The sequence below is a fragment of the Aythya fuligula genome, chromosome 22, assembly GCF_009819795.1.
Source record: "Aythya fuligula isolate bAytFul2 chromosome 22, bAytFul2.pri, whole genome shotgun sequence".
Lineage (NCBI taxonomy): Eukaryota > Metazoa > Chordata > Aves > Anseriformes > Anatidae > Aythya > Aythya fuligula.
In genome coordinates this window covers 2,574,629-2,601,037 of record NC_045580.1, presented here as the reverse complement: position 1 = coordinate 2,601,037, position 26,409 = coordinate 2,574,629, and the positions used below count along the sequence as shown (strand labels likewise).

The 26,409-nt window shown below is 52.9% G+C and overlaps 1 protein-coding gene across 5 annotated transcripts in view; it reads right to left on the bottom strand.

The window, feature by feature from the left end:
• The window catches only part of LOC116497816 (protein CEPU-1), a 320,106-nt gene that overhangs the window by 45,159 nt on the left and 248,538 nt on the right, over positions 1-26,409 (bottom strand). For all 5 annotated transcript variants that reach the window (XM_032201750.1, XM_032201753.1, XM_032201752.1 and 2 more), the window contains one exon: positions 4,983-5,215. In XM_032201750.1, coding sequence (XP_032057641.1) covers positions 4,983-5,215 — 233 coding nt within the window. The remainder of the gene's footprint in view (positions 1-4,982; positions 5,216-26,409) is intronic.

The window sequence follows — 26,409 nt, the reverse complement described above, 5'->3', positions numbered from 1 at the left end:
AAACAGCTCCTGCCCACAAACAACATCTGCATGCCTTTACCATCACCAAGTTACCAAATGGGGGTGTATCCTTCATCCCTGTGGGACATCTTGAGCTCTTGGGATGTGCCTTTTTACCAACCCCACACACAGCACCTACCACACCACGCTCCTGCTTCCTGGCAGCTCAGGTGGGGCTGCACCACCGTGGGCAGTTTCCAGCCTCACAGTACCGACTCTGCTCATGCACGGTCCCATTCTCAGCCACAAGCTGCCTGTGCAGGGACCAAGCAAGCACAAGCTGCTGCCAGGCACTGGTATGAAGCTGGACACTATTGGGGTGAGTGGGGACGGCAGCAGGGAAAGCTGTGCAGGCGAAGCCACCTGGAAGAGGGAGCATCGCCCAGGAACAGTCGCTTCTCCAGGCTCACAGTGATCAGAAACACAGAGGAAATGTGTAAGAATACGGGGAGTGGTAGTGCTCCCTGGCCCCTTCCCACCTGCAGCATCAGTAGCTTTAGGGGCACCAAGGAGAGGCTCAGCCCCAAATGAGGGACACCGTCTCTAGCAGCGGTGCCAAGACTGCCAGGCAGACGGTGCTCATAAAGGGTCTGAGATGCTCAGGCATAAGCCACGCATTCACATCCACCTCGTTTTCCCTACAAGCCACCTTGAGGCCTTTGGACAAGAGCAACAACAACCGCAGGGCCTGATCCTTCCCCCTACACCTACACCACCACCACGTGAAACCTGCCCCTTGGCTCCATCCCCATCCGCCTCGGCGCGAGGCGCAGGCAGAGCGGCGGCCTCAAAAAAAACTTATTCCCATTCTCCCGCGAGCGCACAGGGGCTTACGGCATCAAAGGAAAATTAATCGGGCAGAGTTCAGGGCTTGAAACAAAGCCGGCTCGGGGAGGTGCCACGAGCCTCCCCCCTGGCTGCTTTATCTCTCCGTGCACACCTTGGCAGCGGTGCCACGGCACGGGGCGAGGTGCCACCCGCACGCCGCCTGCGCCCCGACGCCAGCTCCCACCCTGGGGCGGCCCCGTGCCACCTGCGCCCGCTGCCCCCCGACTCCGGCAAGCAGGTAATTAACTCCCAAACAAAGGCAGGGATTTGCAGATTAAGCCAGGCCCGGGAAAGAGTGGGAAAACTCATTTACACCAAACAAAAGGGGAGGGGTGATTAGTTGCTCCAGTGACAACAGAAAAAGCCAGATAGGGCCAGGGAAACTGATAAAGCAAGGAGAAAGTGCTAATATCCCCCAGTTGCCTCCCCTTTTCATTTTTTTTCCCCTTTTCTTTCTAAGCACTAAAATTCCACCATTTTCTATCATGCAAATTTGTGTGTCTAAGTGAGATTAAACTCCGGCAGGCACCGTGCCTCCTTCCCCAAGTCCATTTCCAGCGCCGAGATAAGGCCAACTTTCCTTAATGCATCTTACAAGGCGGTGGGAGTGTTGTGCAGGCGCGCGGTGGAGACGGCTTATTATCAATACAAATAAGAGCTTTCCAGACACCGTCGTCCTCCTCCTCCTACCTCCCCTCTCGCTTTTAAACCCTGAGCCCCAGAGAAAGGCTGCGCTCGAGAGGCTTAAAGAGCTGAAGTGTCCTGGGGGAGGGTAGGGGGGGAAGAGGATCAGAGCACCCAGAGCAACTTCTGCCTTCGGTGAACCTGAGGGGGGAAGGAGGAGAGGAGGGGAAGGGGAAGCATCGCTCCTCAGAGGTCAGCAGGGTCAGTCCCAAGTCCTCCTCTTTAGGATTTCAGCCTCCCTCCAAGTGCAGAGCTTGCCCGTTGGCAGTGGGGCTTTCCTGGGTGTTGTTTCTTTGGGGTAAAAGCCTTTTGTGCCACTTCCCTGTGCTCCGTCTGGTCCTGCGGCAGCCCCTCCGAGGAACAAATTGGTGATGAACAAACCAGAGGGGTGTGCAGGGGTCACCTCCCAGGCGCTGTGGATGACAAGGACGCTGCCTGAAGGGCTCCTTTCAGGTCCCACAATAAACAGGCAGGAGGTGCAAACCTCCTTGTGCCTTTTGCAGCTACGTTGCTTGCTAGCACCAACTTTGCATCCCCAACACTGAGCCTGGCCCCATTTGAAGCAGTCCCCGGCGTAGCAGGTCTGAACTTTGATGCATTCAGCACCACGGGGCTGTTGTCTCGTTCCCGGGCTCATTTGTCCCACATTAGTGCAGCAGCGGGGAGGAGAGATGCGCCAGCCTGCTATTCCTGGATCACCAGCGCTCACCTTTTGCCTTTCAGGGGAAGGATTTCAAGACTGACAAGTGTTTCTGAAAGCCTGACCAGGAAAGGTGGGAGAAAGAGGGCTTGCATCCTTTCAGAAAGAAGGTGGCTAAGGGGCAACACGATAACAACCTTCCCAAAAGCAAAAGGTTGTTACAAAGAGGACATTGATCAATTGTTCCCCATGTCCGCTGGGGATAGGATGAGAAAAACTCCACTTCATTTGCAACAAAGAAGGTTTAAGTTAGATATTAGCCATACGTTTCCTAATTATAAAGGTAGCAAGGCAGTAGAATAGAGCGTCTAGGGAGATGGAAGAACCCGCTTTGTTAAAGATTTTCAAGAATAGCTTTCACAAATGTTTGCCAGTGATGTTTCTGCCTCATTGCAGGGGGACAGGCTAAATTAGCTGTTGAGGTGCCTTCTACCCACCTATTTTGGGATCGCAGCCATCAATGGAGCCAACCTAGAAATAAATGTGCAGCGTTTCCCTTGTTGCAGCGTGGACACTCTTGTTTTCAACGTGGTCTTCAGCTGATTCTTCCCTGCTGCCATGGGGGACCATTCCCAACCCTTATATCATAAAGAAAACTCTCACCTCTCTGTCCCTCTCCTGTTTTTTATTCTTTCCCCCCACAACACTGCTTCCTCCAGCAGCCCTTGGCACATACTGGGGATGCACCAGCTCCTCCTTCCTTCCCTCCATCCCCTAAAGCTTCGGACAGATGCACAGGATGGGTTGGGGGCTCTCGGCTGGGCTGATGAGCACCCATTACACCTGCCTGGGGGAGCCGCAGGCTGCTGATGTCCTGGGTGGATGGGGAAGAGCTCCTTGCCCCCCAGGCTGGTCCCTCTGGGGCTTGCAGCCTGCCCTGGGGCACGATTTAATTGCATCCTGCCAGGCTGGTGTGCTCATGCCTCCAGAGCTGTGCCCCCAGGGCCCTTCTGTGTGTACCCGGAGGAAATCAGGAGCTGTTTGGAGAGCTGTTTTGTTTCTTTCTGCCCTGGACTGTGTGTTGTGGCAAGCCGCACGCCTCCCTCTTTCTCCTTGTCACCTGGACTCACCCAGCCAAACTTTAATTGGGGTCATTCCAGCAAGCCTCCCTTTATTGGGCACAATGCTCACTTTCACACCCCGTCCCAGCGTGTTGCTGCAGATCACGCTATTGCCACCTTCCACCCCAGAAAAGGCTGCTTGAGCCAAGCAATAACTCTTGAAATTAGGGGCTGTGCTCCCGAGAGCCAGCATTTCCATCAGCAGCAGCAGGGATATTCAGCAGGTTATAGGGCTGAGCCCATCACCGAATCCTCCAGTACTTAACTGTACCACAGCAGGGAATTAAGATCTGACCTTTTACTCCTGTATCCAAACATCTCTGCCTAATGCTACAGCAAGACACAGGACGGATGAGCCTGGATGTCTGGTGATATGGGAAATTTAGGTCAGGAAACAGGAATCAGAAGGGAGGCAATATAAATTGCCCTGCATCGCCCCGGCGCCTGATAGCAACTTCAGAACTTGCGGGTGATCGACTTCGGCTTAAGGGACGCAGGCAGGTAATAACAGATGGCAAGATAAACAGCAAGGACCCGGGATGGCAACGCATCCTGCTCTTCGTGGTTAATGGAGATGGAGAAAGTCCGGCTCTGTTTAGTTTGCTTGATTGCTCAAAGAGGGAAGAGAAAACGGAAGGGGAAGGAGGGGGGAAAAGGCTTGGTTTGGGTTTTCCCCCCCCTTCTATTCATTAGGCTGTCAATAATGCTCAGGCCTGGCATATCGACGGCGGATTAGCTCAGCCCGGCTCTGTGTACAAGACCAATGCCTTTTTAACCCAGCTTGTTTCCAAATCAATACACCCATCAGCATTCGAAAATTAGCCCGAGATGAGATTCCAATAGTCAAGCTGGTGTGTCATGCTAAGAGGGCTTCTGGCCAAATCACAGAAGAAGGGGGAGGAAAAAAGGGATGCTAGCAAGGGATTAGAAATCCTCCATTAATCCTCCTTTGGGCTCCTCTGTACGGGCAGGACGGGTCCCATACATCCCACCACGTGGTGCCCAGCGAACATCCCCACCAAATCCCATGGCACAGACACCAGGAGGTGCCTCGTATGAACATCCATCTGCTCGGCCATCATGCGTGGCCACGCTCGGATGTCCCCTCCTGAGAGCCCACCTGTGCTCGGCCACCGCGTGCGCTCCAGCCCCCCGTGCCGTCCCTCCTCCTCCTCGCGGGAGAGCACAGTTTGAGCACACAAACACATATTGTTGCTAGGCATACACACACCCCCGCAAAGTACACAAATCTGCCAGCTCTCTCTTTTCCCCCAACACAAATTTTACTTCAAGCATTGCCTCCAGCATAGGAAAAAAAAAATACAACTACAACAAAAAAAAAACCAGCAACGTGGGTTTAGCAGTGATTATTTTGGGAGGCAGAGCTGCCTGTATCAGAGCCCCATGACTACTCCAGGAAAGTTGGCTAAATTTGACTGCAAACACTTGGGCATTGCCCAGCTTCAGTTGGACTCTCCAAGCATGAAGACACCCTTAATGTTTGCACCGAGTTGTCCTACACGTAGTAGGGTCAATGTAGGAGCAATGGCAGAAGACATCAGGGTCAAATGGATGAGCAGAAGTCAAGGCACCGTGCCCAACCCCTCTTTGGTCATTGTAGGAGCAATGGCAGGAGACACCAGGCTCAAATTGAGGACCAGAAGTCAAAGCACCACACCCAACCCCTCTTCGACATCCCTTCCTCTTACCTTGCACGATGAGGTGGACGCGCGATGTCTTGGGGTGATTGTCTGTCTGCACGGAGCAGGTGTAGGGGCCCTCATCGTACACGTCCACGTCGTGGATCTGGATGCTGTACTGGGTTTTGGTGTTGGCCAGGAGCACCACCCGAGGGTCCAAGCACCACTTGTCATTGCCGGCATAGAGGATGCTGCTGCGGTTCAGCCAGGCCACGCGGGTGACGCGGTTGTCCACGGAGCACCTGGGCAGAGGCAGAGGTGACCTGTTAGCGTGCTGCCATCCCCGCCTTCCCCAGCTCCTGCTCCTCCTCTCAGCACTATTTTTAGTTTTGCTGCCAGCAGCAGTTTCGGAGACCGAGTGTGGCGGCTCTCCAAAGAGGACAATGTCAGCACTTCGCCTGCTGTGCTCAGGGCACCGATATCCATCTAAACCCGCGGCTCAAGAGATTTACCCAAGAATTTCGCAGTTATTGCAGATCAGAGCCATCCTCCACCACTCACCGAAGGACCTTTTGCCCCTCTGTTCCCATTTGCTCCTTTGCTAACACAGAGACAACCACAGCCAAGCCAAAAGCATCCATTCTGAGTCCCAACCACACCTTTTGGGGAGACCTAGGTCGCTCCCTCCTGCCCAAAGCCATCGCTTGGTCTCTTCACAGAGCATCAGATCCCTGCAGCCAGGCGAAGAAATGCAGAGCAGAGCAGGGAGAGCAGTTCACTCTGCTTCACAAAGGAGTGAGGAAAATTTATCTCAGGAGCAAGCCAGCTTTGACACACCTCTGAAGAGAAACCTTGAGCTTCCTGCCATTTGTCCCCCCTGTCACTTCTTCCTTCCCTTCCCATCATCTGCACCACTGCTTCTCCTCTGCTTAGTGCATCTCTCCCCAGCTAAACATCTCACCCATCCGGTGATGTTTCAGAGGCAGAAATCTCCTAATTCCAGCCCCGTTAACAACAGGCACCACCCAGAAGACAGCACAGCGCAAACCCAGAAGGAGCTTTGCTCCCGAATGGGAACGTTGTTCTGTCCTGAGCAGCGGGGACCAGCCTGGCTCCCCGAAAAGGACAACACAAGCCCTGAAACCCTCCCTCTCCACACCCCAAATCAAGGTTTGCATCCTCCACCCTAACAAACCATCTCAGCCTGCTCCCCAACCCTTTTCCCATGCAGCAGGGCCATGCAGATCCCAGCCCAAACGCCACTTCTCTCCAAGCAAGTTGGAGACCGCAGAGCTGTTAAAACTTAGCCGAGCTTTGCTGGATGCCAGCGACGGCGGATAATGTTCCTACATAAAACCACTCAGCCTAAGCTCCGTTGTTTATATTCTCCCCACTCTACTTCATTACTTGTGCAGTGGCTGGGATGCAAATTAACTTTGGAGGCACTGAAAGAGAGCAGCCTCAGTGAGGTCGCTCAGGGTAGCCTCGCCAAGGGCAAGGGGAGGCAGCGCCCCGTCTAAAGGGACTGACCCTGCTTTGTGGCGAATATGGGTGAAGGAAACTTTGGGCAGGGAACCAACTGCAAGATGTGAACTCCCCTGGGTGCCAGCTATATTGGAAGTGAGTCTTATATAGCCTGAATTTTGTCTTGGTGGGGCAGAGTCCAGCCTCAAGGGACTCCTTCTCCTTCTCACAGTGCCGCCACCACCTCTCTGCCTACGCTTCTGCCTTCCTCCTCCTCCTCAAGGGCTAGCTTATCTCACGTGGACTCAGAAAGATTGTTTATACGAACAGCCACACAGCCCCCAGCTCGTTTTTACATCCCGATTCTCCCCAGGAGGTGGGCGATGCCATTATTCCCAGTCTATAGCCGTGGGAGGGAGATGCAGAGGAATGAGCGATCCTAAGTGCTCGCTCGGCTCTGCCAGCAGAGAATGCACCTCAGGGGGACGAGCTGCCTCCTCTCCCCTTGCCTCTTTTTGGAAGTATCTTTTCAGCCCCTCTGAACGGGGAAGGAGCCTGGACAATGACCTCGAGACCCAGCATGGGGACGGTGGGTGCCCATCGAGGTGACTGTCCCAAAGCGAGTGGGGCAGCCTGGCTCAGGAGTCCCCTGAGGATTTGTTAGGCAAGGACCCAAGCTGTTGGCCCATCCTCCCTCTCTGGTGTGAAAACATCTGATAAATTAAACAATTTCATTGCCGTTCCATAATGATATTACGATAATAATAAATTAAATGCGAGCAGATTTTTATTATCTTCATAAAAAAAGCAATAGATTCAGCCTGGGCTGAACACCAAGAACTCAGATCTTGCTTGCTCTCAGCGGCTTTACAACTTGAGTCAAACCTTGGAGTTAAGTTGCTCGAGTTGAATAAAACTTTGAGATTTCACCCCAAAGGACGGTTTTATTATATTGTGCTCTGGACCTCAACAGCACCGGCAGCTCAGACCTATGGGGCTTTAATAAAACGCAGGTGGATATTTGGTCCTTGGCTCTGGCTTGCCCATCACAATGCAATGAAATGGGCTCCTGCAAGCACCGTGAGCAGCGTTTCAGCCCAAAAAGGGGGTGCCCACCCTCTCTGCTAAAGCCATATTGCAAAGAAATGCTGGCTGATGAGAATCCAGACGTGGCTTGAATTTCTCGCGCTGGGCCCTCCTGTGGAAATTATCGCTGAGGACCTGTAAGCAGGCAGAACTAAAAATATATATATTTTCTCTCTCCTCCTCCACACTACTTTTTTGTGAAATGCATCGGCTTGGAGATCCCTGGATAATAATGGAGGCAGACAGTGTGTAATCCAAGCATTCCCTCTATCATATGGGCATTTAAGTGCTTTTGAAAAGCAACGGGGCTCAGGTAACGCATGAGGCAACAGTGAAATAAGTGCTTTCGCCCTTCACAGCACCTGGTCGCAATCTCTTCTTATCACCTAGACACGCTTCTCTGTCCCTGGGATCGGCAAGCTTAAACTTGTTATTTTATTTTCTTTCCTCCCTCTTAAAGCTCCTGAGCCAATATATGCAATAAACAGCAGAAACGGCTCTGGGAAGAGGCTCTGTGACCTTCGGGTAGCGGCGTGCTATTTTCGGGACGGCAGCCTGCTGCCACGGGGAGGGCTCCGATCCCCTCCCCGGTGCAGGTAACGGCAGGACAAGCCCCCAGCAGGAGCTGGCGAGCCCCTTCCTCCTCGCACGGCCGTCAGCCAGGGTCCCCGTGGCTCGTTCCCTCCTCGCAGCGTCCCGATGCTCTTCCAACCCCTCCATCTGCTCCATTTCCCTCCCCAGCAGCTCCCTCATTGGAAAGCCTTTGGCAGGGGCGGGCGGCTGAGCAGAAAGCCTTTGGTGGGGCTGGAAGCCAGGCTCCAGGCACAGGTGGGCAGCGGAGGCACCGCCGAGCTTGGAGGCTTCTCCTCTTCCTCCCTGCTCGGGGCAGGAGCAGAGCCCAGAGATGCTCCCCCGCCGCTCTGGAGCATCCCTGGCTTCCTCCCACCCCGTGGCGTGCCAGGGAACGAGGGGGGAGAAAGGTCCCCAGGGTGCTGGAAAACAGCACTCGCCTCCGAAAAAGAAGATGTAAAAATAATTAAGCACAGATGAGGTAATTTTCTCTCTTAAGATCCTTAATCCCGGCTACGTTCCTGCTCAGAAAGCAAGGCCTTCTCCTCCAAGAAGATGAAGAGCTGCTGTCTCTCAGCATGAAGTGATGATCCTTCTCCCTCCCTCTCTGCCTCTCCTCTGGGAGACGGAGACGCTGCTAACACACCACTGTCACACCACCCTGGGGGAGGCAGCGAGGCTTTGCAGACACCTGGCTCCTCGCTGCCCCTGGTCCTCTGCTCCCCCTGCCACCTGGACACACCAAAATGACCACAAGCAGCAGATTTGGGGCTTTTTAAGGTAACTGTGTGCACCAACAGAAGGACAGAGCTACGAGCATCCCCCCCTGCCCATCCTCTTGTGCCCCAAAGGGGAGCGGGACCCATCTGGTCCTGCCCTTCCCCACCCCTTTAGCATCTCCCAAAGCTTTTTGCCTTTGCTAGCTGCCCTCTGCAAGCAAGCTGGCCCATGAAGACTCCAAACCAGCCAGCCCTCACGTCCTAAAAATAAATAAGCACCGGGGCACCCAAGCTGTGAGCCCTGTCTGTGTCTCAGCCTGCCCCCGGCACCTCCCCGCGGTTTCGGCACAGACCCAGGTTGCACAAGCCAGCAGCGCCGTGCCCTCTTCAGTTTCTCTCTTTGCTTTCTCCAGTTTGCACACAGCAAATGTCAGGAGAGGAGGTGGCCCGACAGCGGGGGGAAGGAGGTTTTTAATTACTGACGTGCAGTAATTGGTGCACAACACTTTCTGTTGCCTCTTGTGCAGATCGCTGGTGTTTCAGAGGGCTGGGCTGGAGAGCACAGATTGTCTCAACCCAGCAGGACACACAAGAAATGAATAATGTTAATTAGAACTGAAAAGAGCTCAGCAAAATTAGCAACCTGACTGCTGCTTTCTGTGCAATTACCAGGGTACAAGCTCCATCCTGGGATGCAGGGACAGGGCTGGGCTTTCAGTGCCCACCCTGGAGAAATCCCCTTCCCACATCCAGGCCACTTGATGGAGTCTCACACGTGTTGCACCATGGCACCAAGCCATCATCAAGCATCCCAAGAGGCCTTTTTTTTTTTTTTTTTTTTTTTTCCTTCCATCCAGGCTAATAATTCAGCAATTTCTAGGCACCTCTGGATTTGGAAGCAATCCCTTCCAAACTCTCAGCATTTTGTCTCTGCTACAGGTTAGCCCAATCTGGAAATCAGTTTAGAGGAACTAGCCTGGGATTTACTTTAAACCTGGCTGCAAAAGCATCCCGTGGACACCTGGCAAGGAGAAGAGCTGCTCCAGCCCTGCTGGAGGGGGACTGGCCCCCAGCCCCGTGCAGCATTTCGTGTCCCAGACAGCATCTCCTGTTTGTGCATCCTCCATCACGCTATAAATGATCAACTAAACTAGACCGCCGCCGCAGGCAGGAGCTTCACGTCTTGGATTTATTTCTGTGATTATCACATTTTATTGTTATTTATTAGGATTAATTAAAGGCCGGGCTGTGAACAACTCAATCCCATTCAAACACAGTCTCACTGCTCCTGTAGGCTTCCCTATCATGTTTTTGCTCGGGTGGCAACCAAGGTTTGGCATCAATTCCTGAGCAAATGAAAAGCCTGGGTCCAGGTGGGCACCCTGGGGACCCCAAACTCCTCGCTTACCCAAGGCATGGATGTGGTGAGAGCACGGGGAAGAAAGCATGTAGGTAACATGCTCAGTCCTTCTTGCCTACCCGCCATGGGAGGGCTGGCATTGATTTCTCTGGTCCTGCAGGGATGCAGGCTTGGTGGGAAGAAAACAGAGCTAAACGGACTAATAATGGAGTGGCATTCAACACACACTGGAGGTAATTAGACGTTCAGAGAAGTCAGCTAATGGGAAAAGACCATTTCTGGTACCCCAGCAGAGGGTTTGAGGCATGCCTGCCCTGACCAGCCCTGCTCTCAGCCCAGCCTGCAGCTTTCCTCCTGGCTCTTCCCTGGGTAAAAAGCCAAAGCTGGAAGCAAACAGCACCTGGTGTGCTGCCACCTCATGCCAAGGGGCCTGGGGATGTGCTCTTTGGGACAGGTGCTGCTCACGACCCCGGAGGTTGGGATGCGCCGTGGTGACCATGCTGCACTGGAGGAGAAGGTCTGGAGGCTTTTGCCTGATAAATATTAAACCAGCATCCTCACCACCACCAACCAACCTGCCTCCCCCCTCCTTATTCCTTGTTGTGGTGGGTGAAGCCATGCACGAGCACCTTTTAGCAGTCCGGCCCTTCTTCGGGAGCCTTTGGAGCATCTGCTTGCTTTTGGTGCACACACACAGACCGTGCACCCTCTCTGTGTGCTCACCCGCTCGCTGCAGCACCGTATGCTCAGGCACGCACCCACACTTGGTTACAGCCGGACCAGTTTTGGCTCATGGCATCATTCAAAACGCGATGCACACAGCTGTGTGCTTGTGAAAAGTGACTTAAAAGGCCAAGCCCCGCTGCGTGGTGTGAAGCCCTTTCCTTGAAACATCTTCAGACACAAGACATCCCACCCTCTGACCCCTCCACGTGCTGCAAGAGGCGCAGTAACACAGATGCCCAGCTCAGCCCCCTGAGCTTGGACGATGAAGCAGGACATGTGCAAACCCACGCTGCTTGCAGGACCCATGCGGGGACATTCACGGCAGAGGCACAGAGCAGCCCGTAGGCTTGCTCCTGCCTGCTGAAAGCCCCAGCTGCTCCCCAGGCTGCTCCAGGCTCCCCGCTGCTGGGGCTGCATGCCTGGGGGGTGTACACAGCGGGAAGATGCTCAGAGCATCCCCCAGGAGCACCACGGGCATCCTCATCCAGGTCTATATGATCAGCTGGAGGGAATCTCACGCGCTCACCGTGGTGTGAATCACCAAAAAGGCACATCCCCAGCACAGGGCAGCCCCCTCCCTGCAGGGGGGAGCCCACCCCACGGCACACGACCCGGTGATTAACCCAGAAGCAGGCTCCGGCAGAAAAGGGGGGTCCCTGCTGGGGCTGGTGCCTACCTCCAGCCCCCCCGCGGCAGCCGGAGCATCTCCAAAGCCTGCGGGGTGAGCAGGTGCCCTCAGATCAGCTTCCACCCCGGTGCCTCTTCAAAATCACACTGAGCTGGTCAAAAGCAGCGCTCAGAAGTGGAAAAGAAAACCTTTTGTGCTTTCCCTTCTCTTCCTCGCCCAGGCAGAAGTTTCAGCTTGGTGAGGGCAGAGGGAGCCGGGGCTCGGGGGCGGGAGGTCCTGCCTTCCCCACCGGCTCGCACAGCAGAGCCTTGCAGCTCCCTGCCCTTCATTTCTGCCCTCCACCAGGCTTTTAACGTAGCTGGCACCTCCTTTCCAGGGAGGGTGAGTTAATGCATGTTTGTAAAGTACCTGATCTCCTCAATTGAAAGTTTATACATGCAAATGATTCGCACTAATTACATTAATAATAATATACCGGGCTTCAAGATCTGCCTTGGTTCATTGCCCGGGATTCACGGAGCTGCAAACAACTCCCAGTATGCTGCCTTAGACGAGTTTGTTGGCAAATGCCAAAGAAGCAGGAGGAAACCAGAGCGGGGAGGGAGCGAGGAAGGCAGAACTGCAAAAAGAGCCGGAGCCCCCACTTTGCAGCACGCTGATGGAGCACAAAGCGGGGTGCGGAGGAGCCCCGAGCCCCGTGGCACCCCCAGGCCCTGGGGGACCTCGAGGCCAGCACGGCACGGTCTGGTGCAGAGCAGGCAGGTCGCGATGCAGCAGGCAGGGACGGTTTGTCTGGAAAAGTCTTCCTGTCTCTGCAATGCAGCAGTGCACCAGCACCTTTCCAAGTCCCCTGCTCCCGTGCTCGGCTCATCCAGCCTTTCTATTTATCCTCCTATTGTCTCTGCTAACAACGGGGCTCTGCACATCTACAGCATCTTCCATCTCTGAGCGGGCGACAAAGCAGTGATGAGGGCAGGCACCACAGGCAAGGGACACAGGACACGTGTCCCCAACCCTGGCTCCTGTCCCCGGGGCTGCCCACGCGTGGGGCTCGCTCCAGACCCCGCTCCTGGCCCATCTGCTTGGGCGCCCTCCAAAAGTGCTGATGCTGCCAGGGGGGTGACGGCAGCACCAACCCGCATGGAGGCAGCTGTGCGGGGACACGGCCGGTTTACTAATGAAGTGCTGACACCACCAGGGAGCTCCAGGCCTTAGGGGAGCCGTGGGCATTTTGTTCCTGCGGATTTTATTTTTATTTTTTTTTTATCCATTCCTCTTGTCAGGGGCTCCTGGATGCCAGTGGGCAAACGCCCCCAGGTGAAAGCCGCCCCTTCCCCAGAGGGCTTTCAGGGATACCTGTAAAAAACTTCTCCCTGCTACAGGGACAGCATCACCCCAGGTCCAGCTGCCTGAGTGCCATGTCTGCAAGCTGCCGCCTTGAGAGCCTTCAAAAGGAGCCAAGGGAAATGACACGAGAAGAAAACAACTCCCTCGTGATCTCATCGCCTCCCCGCAAGCATCACAGAGCTGTAAGATCAGGACTCCTCGCACAACGAGGTGTGGAGAAACCTCCTCCCTCTGCCTCCAAAAGCCTGGTGAGACCTCCCCGTGCTGTGAATCCTTCTCTGGAGAAATGTTCAAGAGCCGTTCAGTGTCTTCCTTTAACCTCCAACAACCCCCTCAGGAGCGCACTGGGATGGACCACGGGGCCCAGGCAACCCAGACAGCTTCATACAGCTCCATCCCTGGGTGCTCGCACCTTCTGCATCACCCTGCAGAGCACACAGAGCCAAAGCTGGGGACAAGGGGGCTCAGCACAGCAGAAAGGGGCCCTCAGACCCCAAGAAGAGCCGGGAAGAGCACCCCAGCACCCCATCCCTCCCCGCTGACAGCTCTGCAGTGCTTCGGCCCCGCCGGCGGCTCGCTTTTCCCCTCCTGCAGCCCGGCGGGGAAGTTCCTCCACGCTGCACTCCCAGCAGTTAGCGCTGCTCCCCAGCGCTGAACTCGCTCAATTATGAGCTGTGCCCCCTGAATAAATCCTGCTTCTGCTTTGCGCAATTGACACTAATGGCCCAGGAATAAAGTGAAGCCATCTACCCCAACGGTCTGCAAAGGAGCGCATTTAACTAAGCACACAGGCAAGGGACTGCTGAGCTTAACTGCACTGAAAATGTATTCGAAAGGAAGCGATGCACTTAACTTATTACAAGTGGAAAATTATCGCTAAAGTGGCTTTTCCATATAAGTTGAGGCACAAAACAGGAACGGCGAGGGGTAAGCGCTCTCTGCGGAGCGGCGCGCAGGAGCCGGCCACGAAAGGATGCTGAGGGTCAGGGGGCTGAGGGCTGGGAGGAGCAGGGGTGAGAGGGAGCGAGGAGGGCTGCAAACAGAGGGGACAACACAGGGAAACCCAGCCAGAGAGGAGCACGAGATCTGGGATCGGGGTTTTGAGGCATTGGCGGAGACCAGGGCTCTGTAACACGGGGCTGTGATGGGGAGAGGAGGGGACCCTGCACATTCCCCCCATCCTGGCTGTGTCTGACCAGGAGGGTCCACCTGTAGCAAATATACGCTGCTGCACGCTCCTTAGGTATCTGTAGTTTTAGAATATGCCCACATTTCTCTTCTGGCAGAAGGCAGAGATGGCCAGGAGGAGAACAAACCCATAAGGTTAAGAGAGAGAGATTGTCCAGACAACAGAAGACACCACGGGAGGCTTAGGGCACCCAAAAGCTTTGGGGATGAATCCCCCAGCCTTGCAGCACTGCTCCGGGCCCAGCAGGAACCCACACAGCTCTTTAGGGACGCTCACAACCCACCACGTAGCCAGGTCTTCCCTGGGAATTTGGGGATGGGAGAGATGCCCAGGAAGGGAACACGTCGTGGTGAAAAGCCATGGGGCCTTCCCAGCCATGCTGCTCTGCCCATTCGTAAATTAGCACCAGTGAGGGCTAAAACAAGGGAGGGAGGGAGGGAACGGACCCTCCCCAGAACAGATCCCCCCTTCCTCCCCTCTCCCCTTGAGGACATCATCCTTAAAATATATTTCATTTCACAGCTGCATTATGGTACCACAAAATCCTGCGAATCCAATTTAAGAACAGATTACCTCCTCACTTACTTCATTTGAAGCAATTACATGTTAATTTTCATTGAGACCAGCCTAATGCATACCAATCTGATGCTGCAATCTCATTTGAATACTTGAGGGAACGCTAGTTGGGCTCTGGGCTCTGGAGGCTCGTTTTTAAAGGGCCACTTCACATTTCCTCTCCCTTTTCCCCCTGGTTATTTACGTTTTTGTCACACTCGTGGCACTCCCTCCTTCCCTTTCCAGCACTCCCAATGGCTGCTGCCACTCGTCAGACCCACCAGAGAGGCCAGTGAAGTTTTGCAGCAAATCTGGGAACTGCTGCCTGGGCAGGATGGGGACTAGAGCCAGGACCGGGGCTTGGGCTCATCCAGAGGACTGGAGATGTTGCTTTCTCCTATAAAATACGTACAGGGCTTTGCTCACCCAAACAACAAGTGCTCCAGGAGATCATTTTTCCACAAGGGTGGGCTTGGCACCGTGTCCTTCCCAGAGGCTGCACAAGTTGGAGTTGCACAAGGGATGCAAGGGAGACGCTGCACCCATCGCCAGCCCTCGCTGTCCCCCTGGGAAGCACCATCCCAAGGCCAAGACTGGAGCTAGCCCGCTCATTTCTGCATAAAATAAAAAACCTTCCAGCGTCAAAGTGGCTGATAAACACACACTGCTCCTGCACGTGTCTCTGCGAGGCAGCTCCTCCTCCTCCCAGGCCGAGTGCCGGGTAAGGATGGCCTCAGCCGCTTCTCGCTGATGGTTATCATCCATTCCCTCATGCTCACTTAAAGCTTCCCATCTAGCCAGGCCCACGGTATCGATTGGTGTCTCGGACACCAAGCTTTGAGTAATTAATAATGCCACGAGAGTGTGGATTCAGCTCCTGGTTGAGACGTGAAGGCACGCCGTGTCTGTCTCGCTGTACACATTTCGGTGATAAGCATTCATGTTGGAGGCTGCACCTTAATTAGATTTTTAAGATTGCAAAAGGCCCTGAGACACTGGTGCAGACACCACATAAACGTATACTGCATTGTACTGTAATTAATCCAAGGTGATGCAGAGGCAGATGGAGCGGGAGCAAGGCGCTGAGCACGGCAAGGAAACCAGCCCAGGACCTCCGTGCGTCCCTGAGCTCCAGCCCGTGCCATGACCTGAGCTGCTCCATCAGCTCCAGCACGGAAACCAAGGCAGCTCCACGCCGTGGCACCCAGCAAAATAAAGATTCAGGCCCCAAAAGAAAGATTTAAGACAGCAGATGTTTGGATGAGTGTCTTGGAAGTAAGAGTGAGGCCACCAGGCCGCCTGCGCAGCACCCTGAGCACCTCACCCCTTGCACAACCAGCTCAAGACGACAACAACATGCAAACAAGACAAGCAGGGATTAATTGCACCCAAACCAAATCATCCATTGTACCCAGAAAGCATCAGGCAGCTGCTGGGAGCATTCCTGAAAGTGCCCGGACATCACGGCCACGGGATGGAGCACAGTCTCCATGAATTTGTGTCACTCCTGAGCATGCACAGACACGGTTTGTGGAGGCTGCTGAGCGGTCTCATTGGAGAAAATCCCACAAAAGGGCTTTGTGGGTTTTTGGGAATTGGCGTTTGGGAGTTCCCTTTGTTTCCATCACCGAAGCACAACTACTGCTGCTCTGACCCATGGGCACACCGAGCCCCGCGGCAGCTCACTCGATGGTCCCAGAGGTGAGATCTCCATCACCCCCTGGGTCAGGTGTAGCAGCATCAACCACGCCCAGGCACCGACCCACGGGGTGAAAAAGCCTTTTGGGGAGCCAAGTGCCTCTTTTGGGGATCCAGACACCTTTTTTGGGAGCACACGCTGCCTGGTGCCTCATGCTGTGGGGAAGACAACGGGGGTGGCCAGGGCTTGGAGGTCCCACTGAGGACACTCCAGCAGCTCCGTGGCATCAGGAGGCTGAAGGCAGGGGGATTTCCCCAGCACACACCCAGGCGGGGTAGCCAGAGTCGGGACACGGAGGGGCTGTCAGGGCTCTGCTGCTCCTTCATCTCTCCCTAAGGGACTCACCACAGATTTTTCCTGCCCCGTCTCCCATTGTGCTTTCCAAAAGCTCCTCTGCAGCAGGGCAGGAGATGTCTCCGTGCCAGCAAGCACGGACGCAGAAGCCAAGGTGACACAAGGACACAGCGGGTGCTGGCGAGCAGAGGTGGCCCCCAGAGCCCCCAGCACTGCCACCCCTTCCACTGCACCACCCTCCTGCCACCAGCCACCCACCCCGACCCCCTGCATCCCCCGAGGCAGCTCCACGTGTTTGTTTGGCAGGGGAGAAGCCCACACACTTCAGCTAAAACAACAGGATTTTGGTGGCTTGGGGACACGCTTTCAAAGAGCCAGGAGAGACTTTGGTTGCCCGTTTCCCACTGAACCAACTCAGTCCCCGTACGAGCCTTTGAAAATGTGTCCTTTATAGTTTCCCATTTTGATGTCACATCTGTAAGAATATATGGTGGTGGTTTTTTTTCTTCTTCTCACCCTCTTCTTCTCTTTAAGAGAAGTCACGCTTTGAACTCTAATTTTTATTTATTTTATTTTTCTAGAAAAGGGCTTTCTGACTCCCCATAGAGTGCAGAAGGAGAAAAAAAAAAAAGGTGGAGGGAAAAGCCTTCAAAAAGTTCCCAGATTTAATTTTTTATCAGAGGAACAGAAAGAGAAATTTGTTGATGATCAAACAGATTCAAGTACCTTAAAAGCAAGGGACCGTCAGTAAATGGAAACTAGTTAAGGAATTAGATGAAAGACACGGAGGCACTTGAGGAGCAGAAAAGATGCTGTAACCAAGCGGAAAGCCAAACCCATCAGTACCAAACCAGTGGAGCAGTGACAATCAGCAGATGAAGTATTTGCTCTGAACCAGCAGGAGATGATGGGATAGCCAGTGGCTTACAAAGGTGCTGATCCCAGCACTCAGCACCTCCGAAGGAGCAGCCCCACAAGGTTTCCTGCCTGCTGCCTGCCCCACACGGCTGAAACAAGTGAAGGCAGCCAAATAAAAGGCTGCACCGCTTGGAGAAATGGCACCCCGGGGGCTCTGTGTTATCCCTTTCCTCCTTGGCACTTTCCAGTTTGACTGTGCTCAGTTTATAAATCTGAAGACGGAGTAGGTTTTTTTTGTTTTTTTTTTTTATTGCTGTTTGGTTTGGTTTGCACCCACTGGAAGCACTTTGTAATCCTGGAAAGTGAGCAGTGACCTTGTCTGTCCATGGACTAGGACATGGGGCAGAGAGATTTAGGATGGGGACGGGCAAGAATGAGAGGAAGAGGAGGAGGAGGAGAGCCCACGGCAGCGCTGAGATGGCACAGGCAGAGTCAGAGGTACAAAGGACTTGAGAGAGGGAGCCCAACCCATCCTCAACCCCAACCCACCTCCCCAAGCCCCTTCTCGCCAAAGCCTTTAAGAGGCCAGATCCTCTTGCTTCCTGAACTGTGACCCGCCTGGCTTATCTCTGAGATCTTTTAAATAGGAAAACAGAGCCGCCGTTTGTTTTCATGCAGAGTCAGTGGCGAGCAAAGCCCAAGGGTTGCATTAGATTAGCAGCCGGCTCCTCCGAAGGCCCGGCAACTTTGATCATTTAATATGTATGCGCCGTGTCGGAGCGAGGAGGTCTCCAAACCCCAGTAAATGTTTTATTAGGGCAGCTCTGGCGTTCGTGCCTGAGCCTTGCTCCTTTGGACTCCGGGGATCTTGTTGCGATCGCGCAGCCACCGCTCGTAGCGTGCCGCTCGTCCCAAGAAGGGGCGCGCTTCGAGCACGCGTAGCTTCCCTTCCCCATCGCCAATTCAGCACGAATATAACCCTGCTTGGAGCCGGGCTGCCAGCTCCCGGAGAGCTGCACTTCAGATTAAGGAACAGTGCGTGAAGAAAAAACGGGGCCAGATATCATCTCGGCACACAAGGACGCCTATTCAAAGGACACCGGGCCGGTATCAGAAATCCGAGTGCGCACAGCTACTTCCCCACTTACATCTGTGCCTCAAGAAGCCTTACAAGAGCTGTTCTGGGGGAGAAATTACATCGCACGTGTCCTATTAAAGCTGCTCCCGTTTTTTTTTTTAAAGTATTCTAAAAAATATTTACAGCCAAAATAGACAAAAAAGCCTAGTGCCAGGAAAATAGGAGATTTTTATAGATCTTGTTTCTGCAAGAAATTACCAAGACAACAAGTCAGTAAGTTCCCAGAAAGGATTTGACATTTTCCTGAATAAAAATAGCACCTGAAGCAGCATTGCTTAGGATAACACCTTATGGGCAAGTGCTACCAAAGCAACTGGAGAACGAAAACCTTTCTATGGCATGGCGAAACTCGCCCGTGGGATTCCACCAGAGACGTCTCATTGTCTACCCTTTTCTATAGATTTCACACTAATTTCCAAAGAAGCCTACTGGTCTTGTCCCTATTAAGTCTGACTGGATTTTTTTCCATAAAGGAAATTACAAAGGCTAGCAATTGTCTTGCTTCAAGGCATACAGACACCACCAGCTCCGAGCAGAATGACAATTACCGGTGTGGGGCCGCACGGTGCGGCTCGGTGTGCTATGGCATTTTCTGTGTTAGCCACGTCACAGGCAGCAGGACAGACTTTTTTCCACCAGTTGTGGATCAAATCCCAGGTGTAGCCTCTTGAGGCACGACTTGCTCTCTGCCCGTTAAGAGATACCCCATTAATGATCCCAACCATGGCTGCCCGCAGCTTTTTGGGCTCCTGCAGCTGCATACGGGATGGAGAGGTGGGATAGGGAGGGCAGACACCTACTCCCACTAAAAGATGAATTTCCTGGTGCTATCCCAGCCCCGTTCTGCTGCTCCTTTGGCAAGGCCAAGCTGCCAACGGAGAGCTTGACCCTGTTTAGCCAGATGGCCTGAACCTCCCAAGCACCAAGGTCCCGCGGTTTGCCAGGAGAACGCCCAGCAGTCTCATCACATCCAACCCCTTCCTCCTTCCACCAGCCCTGCAAATCCCCTCCTTCCTCCCCAGCCCGAAAGGCAGGGGAACAGAGGGGAAGCAGAGACCGGCAGGGAGAGGTGGGGATTTCATCTATCAAGAGGTTTGCTTGCTTTCCTTGCGCCCCCACCTCCCCTTTTATTTTTTAAACTGGAATATAAATGTGTTTATTTATAATTCGAAATTCAAACTAATTATTAGCTGGAGGCTTTCAAGTAAAAATGTAGGTCATGCAATATTATGTGGGATAATAGCAATTGTTTCAGCTTCAGGAAGCGCATAAGTAATGGGGACTCGCTCGCTGTCCAGCCTGGTCAGGCAGCAGATGACAGAACTGGGAACCCTCTTTGTTTCTGTCCCCTGCTAGATGCAGCAGGCTGGAGCATACCTCAGAACAGCCCTGAAATAACCCCAAAGGATGAGCTGCGCTTCCACTGACCTGACCTTTATAATAAATAGGAAATAATAATAATAATTCCAAACAACAACAATCCAAGCAAGCAAGAACCGTGGGGACGTCAGAGAGAGGAGCCTGCAATGCACAGTTCAAGCTACTCCTTAAAGCCTTGAGAGACTTCCCTCCTGCTGCCTCCCAGCCATCAGAACTGACCCAGCTCATCGCACACACAACCCCTCTTTGTGCCCGTTTCATTTTCAAGAGGAACCTTTTTAATCTTGGGACGCGAAGACCTGAGAATCATCAACAGCTTTGCACCGGTGCCAGTGCTGGTGGGCAGCAGATACCGAAGCCAAAGTCAGGGAAAATGAAACGTGGAGTTTACACATATAAGAAAATGCTTTGCAGCACAAAATCTTTGTGCCTGCACCCATTGAAAAGGAGCAGAATCGGCAGGTAGCTCCTCAGCCCAGCCCGAGTGCCTGAGACAGCACACATAGCAAATGTAACCTACTTGCAGCCAACTGCGATCAAGGCTAAACAGAGAGGTTGCCAATTAAAAACACTGAATGATTTCAAAGAACAAAGAAATCTGTGGACATTGTTTGATTGTGCACATTCTGCAAAGCAAAAAATATGTTTAAAAAAAAAAAAAAAAAAAAAGCGAGACTAAAAATAGGCAGGGTGCTGGGAGCCAGATTCTCAGCCCAGCAAAGGCACCGGCATCAGGGAGTTACACGGCTTTACCCAGGCAGCCGTCATTGTTGCTAAGTTCTGATCTCTATTTAAACTTGCAAAAGGTTTTCTTTCCCTGCGAAAATACAAGAATCTCTCCCCATCTTGGAGCTCATCTCTCCTAAAGCAGCTCACATGATGATCATCAAAAATAAGCCCTCCAAGCCTAAGCTCACTAACATTCATTTCTCTCCTGTTAATGCTGGACTTCTTACTGTTAATCCTTAAATATATCCCTAAATAAGAATGACAGTACCTGAAGCGCCTAACAACCCCGTATCATTAACAGAGGCAGCTTCTGCATTCCTAATTTACACTGCCAGGAGAGCTGACACTAATCCCACATCCTGAGTCCCAAATATCTCCAGCGTAAATGCCATCACCTTGCTCACCTTGACGGTACAGAGCATTCGCAACTTTCCTTGCTCTGACAACTTCCCAAAGGGCTTTTTTCCCCCAATTTGAGCAGATGCTGACCCCCAGCAGACCCGACCTCAGAGCCTGGGGTGCTTTGTGCAGCAGGGACACCAGCCTAGGGCGTTCCTGGTGCTAGAAGGGTGCTGGGGTAATCTCCCCGTATCAGACATCTCGCACACAGCCTCAGCCCAAATCTCCAACCAACCCCATTGCGCAGCGGAGCGGTGGGTAAACGGCTCAGGAGAGGCCACCAAGAGAAAAAAAAAACAAAAAAAAACCACACTGACTCACCTCGGGCACCACATCAGAAATTGCCAGTTTTTGCAATCTGCAATTTGCAGATAACTGCTTCCAGACCTAAGAGTCCAGCTTTCAAAGGGCTCCAGACCGGCACAGAGCAAACAGTGAGAAATGGGCATCCAACCCGATCGGCGTATCTCCGCCTAACTGCAAGTAAATGGATGTGATCCAAAATACCAGGAACCTGGGTAAGTATGTGCACTTAGGACACAGGAAAAGAGCATTTGACATTTCACAGGCACTCCAGAAAAAAAAGGCAAGTGAGGCTTTAAAAAGAAGAGCGCGCCCATCATGCCTCGGCGGATGTTAGCATTTATCTCCAAAAAGGCAATCTGAAAACAAAACAAAGCTGCGAGGACACGCAGCAGCCTTCTGCCAGCCAGGCACCAAACCCAGCGACTAAACGCAGCCTTTAACATGAGGGGCACAGGGGAGGGAAGGGTTTCAGCCTTGCTCCCACAGGCAGCTCTCGGTGAAGCTTTAACTCCAGGCCAATTTTGGGGGCCCGCAGGAGAGCTGGGCTGGAGGTTAGCACGCTGCAGCTGCAAAGCCAGCCACGAGCCAGAGAGAAGAAATACCCCGGAGCCGCGAGAAGCAGCAGCAAGTGCCAACAATAAGCCATGCACAGGCCTGAAACTTTATTACGAGCCCCCCTGGACCCAGCCAGCATGCCAGGGGCCAGCTCCAAGCTGGTGACGGGTGGGTGCCAAGGCACATCATCGTGACAAACCATCAGCTGGCAGGGCTGCTGCGGCACGCCGGGGCGGGCGGCCCCGTGCTGTGCCACCAGGAGCATCCCCCTGTAAAGCATCTGCCACAGGGTGGGCGCAGAAGGGATAATGAGTGGGAAGCAAGAGCTGGCATCGGTGCTTTGCTACGGTCTTCTGCAAATTTGCATTGCACACGCTGCGGGCTCCCCGGAGCTGAGCGGGGCACGAGGTCTTTGCAGTCCAAGTTGGCTGTGCAGTGCTTTGCAGGCAGCTGCCTGCAGTACATCGTGAGCGCCCCGAATTCCTGGAGGGGCTGCACGTCCACCAGGTGTGCAGAGTGCTCCAGGGAAATGCTTCAAAAGGGCACGGAGTGCAGGGGGGCAACCCAAACCAGGGCAGCTCGCATAGACCAAGGAGGCTGCGCGCACATGGAGCATCCTGAGCATGCCACATGAAGCCACCACTCACTTCTCATCAGTCCCCATCAGTTTCCATGGGGCTGCTTGTGTAACACAGGTTTGTGAGAGAATGGCTTGGGTGGCAAAGCACAGCTTGGTGGTGCTTTGCCAGAAGGCCAGGGACTGGTTTTCTTTCCTTTGATTTTCATCCCATGGCAAAAAGGAAGGTGTAGGGGTCCCGGGAAGGATTTTGGTTACACAGTGTTTGCTGAGAAGCTTTAAGCATTAGTCTTGCAATGCAGCAGCACTCGTGGATTGTGCACACAGACGAGTGCACCCGAGGCTTACATCCCTGCAGGACGGGGCAATGGCTCTGCAGAGGCCCTGTGCTGCTACAGAGGAGAGATTCAGGTTATCAGATTTGATTCTTATCATGGCTGAGATGAGCAGCACCTGCAGTCTGGGAGCAGGTTCAGGCCGCAGGCTTTTGTTCAAAGCTGGGATTTTGCCTAGGGCCCAGCCTTAGCCAACAGTGAAGTGGAACAAAATCTCTAGAAGAAAGCATTTGGCTGCTCCGTTTCCCCGGACAAGGTCTGGTTCCCCTCGCTCACGCTCCAGCGCCTTACGAAAACACAATCGCGCTCCTCCCGTGTATCAGATCGCACGCACAGCTGGCAAACATCTCCACCAGTCACTGACTAGTTCTGCTCGAGCAAGGAGACTCAGACCTACGCACACCGGCAGTATATACAATCTACGGCACTTAAAGCCTCAGAGGAGGGAAAGCAAGGGCTGCGCTGTGTTTGCCTCCTGATGGACCCGCTTTCATCCTCGGATGGAGCTCACGAAGCTTTGTTCCATGCAAGAGCACGTAAGGATATTTCTCGGTGCTGCCAAACCTTACAATATGACCAAGTATTTCATAACCTCTCTTATTTTCTTCTTAAGCCCCAGCTCAGCAGTTATATAAAAAACCTCAGCTTTCATTAAAGAGAAAGACAACCCCCCCTCCAAAAAAAAAAAAAAAAAGTAGAACTCCAAATCAAACAAAAAAGAGCCAGCAGAGCAACAATGAAACGCTTCAGAAACCACCTCCACTTTTCAGACACACGGTTTTAAAAGCGAGACTTCAGGTTCTGAATCCACCAGCTCTGCTGTGCTTACTCCGTACCTTGCAGGAGCCCGTAAGAACAACGCTCAGACTCCTTCCTGTCTTTAATCTGTCTCAGTGGGCACGATAAACAACTACAAATGGAATAACAATATCAAAAAGGGGACCGGGAGGAGGGGAGAGAAGATGCTGTAATGCAGAGAAGGCCTGAGATACCGACAAAGGCTTTTAAGAGCCATACATGCTAATTACGGTGTTAAAAATCTGTCAGTCAAAGGGCTGGATATTAAATGGAATTGGCTTGAGATGACAGGGCTGAACTGGATTTTAAAAAATTATTTATTAAAATGCTCTGGATACAAATTAATGTTCTTAGTTCAAAATGTATTATTGTCTCTCCGGCTTTGATCTGCAGAGCACTTTGAGCGATGAATGGGAAAGGTTGTCAAATTTCCCTCTGCATGCGCTCTAAGTGGCTCCGCATCCCCTGCCGAAATGCCACTTGGCGATTGCCTTCAGCAACACGTCTCATTATGCCTTGCACCGAGCCCCGGGGAGCACTGGGGATGGGGATGGGGCCACGCTGCTCCCCTGCCTGCTGCGGGGTGTATCGGGTCGGTGCTGGGGTGAATGGGGTGGGGGAAAAAGCAAGAGGAGCCATGGCCAGGTGCAGCCTGCTGGGATGGGTGTAAAGCTGCAGATGATGCTGTTTGACCCAGGTTTTTAAATAAGCTTTGGATCAAACAGCCAGGACGTGGTGCTGAGATTCCAGAGGGGTGATGCAAGCCCCCCTTTGGTGGAAATGCTTTCTGGGCACCATGCTCTACGCCCCTCCTTGCACCCAGCCTGGTCCCGGGCAGCCCGGCTCGTCCTTCCCACCCAAACCACCCTGCCCACGCCAGCCACGTGCCTCAGCTCTTTGCAGGGTTCCCTCCGCTTGGCTCTCAGGTCACCTCCTTCCTTCCACTTTATCTCCTCTTCTTTATTTTTTTTTTATGATTTTTTTTTTCCCCAACAATGTCTGTACAATTTCACTTTCGATAACACGCCAGTTAATTAAGCCGTGATCTCCTGGAGACAGGTTGCTACAAGGAGATAAGCAGCAGCTTCTGTTCGCCATAAACAGCTGTGCTCCGGACCAGCTTCTGGGGATTTGCTGCTTTTGTACAAAAGACAAAACAATCACTGCCAATTAAACCTGGACATAATATTTCCCCCACGATCGGCGAGCCTCTTGGCGTCACCTTCCCCACCAGCCCTGCAGAGCAGTGCCGCGGCGCGCCGTGCACCCTGTGGGAAGGCACAACCCGAGGGTGCAGCACGCTGTGCCACATCACAGCATTAATTCCCTGGTGGTGCAGCATAAAAAACAAAAGCTAATTGGTGATGTCCCCTTGCTCCGAGTCACCAAGTGCCACCCAGACCCCGACGCACGATGGCAGGGCTGTTTCTCTGCTGCTGAATCGACCAGAAATTACATCGATGCTGGTGCCCAATCGTTCAGTTCCATCACTCCTGACCACTGGGGCTACCACCATGTGCAAGCATCGTGCCTTTCCTTTTATCTGAGACATCATTTATTTAAAAAATACACATTGCATTTCCAGTAGAGTTGTGTCAATAAAGCGATTTTGGTGGCTCAACAAACGGAATGAAAAAAAAAAAAAAAGGGGGGAAAAAAATCACGCAGGGTCAAATAAAATGTTTCATTTGACCCAAACAAAACTTCTCAGTTTTGCATTTATATTCTGACACCATTTCAGCCTTGAGCTAAGGCAGCTCTCGGCAGCACGCTGTCAGAGCAGGACACATCAAGCTGGGCTCTGCCGGGGCCCCACCTTCACGAACTACCAGAGCAGATGCACGTTTTACATCCGCTGGGTGACACCAAGCTGGTGGGCTCGCAAGGGCTTTGGAGGACAGAAATGGAATTCAAAATATCTCAAAACACTGGAGAAACAGCCCGACGTGAAAAAGAGGAAATTCAACCATTAAAAGTGTGAAGCAGGGTGCTGAAGAAAGGGAAAATCAAAGCAAATTCAAGCAGGAGTGAACAATTTTGCTCTGCCCTGTGTGGGAGACCTTTTCTCAACTTCACACCTGCCACTACGAGTAGTGAACTGCCTGTAGAACCACTTATTTTCATCAATTCTCACCTTTTTCACCTATAGGACAACACCAAAGCACTGGAACCGTCCATGAAACGGGAATAATGGCTTTGACCTCACTCTGCACTCAAGGATAGCCAAAACCAAGGCTGGAAGATGCCCAGAGCCAGCCAAAATGAGGGACCTGGGGGTGTGCACAGTCAGGTTCACTGCAGCTCCCAGACATGCAGGGCTGGGTGCTGGACCAGCAAAATCACCAAAATGGCAGGACCTGAGACTTTCCACTTCTGGATGCTCAGTGACCTCCTCTCGGGCTGCTCTGCTGCCGACACAATTACCAGAATATCGTAAGTGATGTGCCAGGAGCTGCTCATTAAACACAGTTACTCTGTCCTGGGGGGCAGAAGAGAAGAGGAAAGGTGGGGGGGGGGGGTTCCTTTTTTTATTCCCCTGAATGCAGCTTTAATGATTTCAAATCCCTTCAACCCAATTACAGCTCTGTGTCCTGATTAGGGACTCTGAGCTATTGTGCACCGGAGCCATTATCTGGCGGCCCATAGAAAAATTAGTACCTGGAGAGGCTGCACTGGGAAATAAATCTTTCCCTGACATTTTGGGACCAATTCTTGGCCAATTAGAGCTCACTTTGCTGTGCAGGTAATGTGTATCCAAACTGCTCTCCCTGCTGAAAAGGCCAA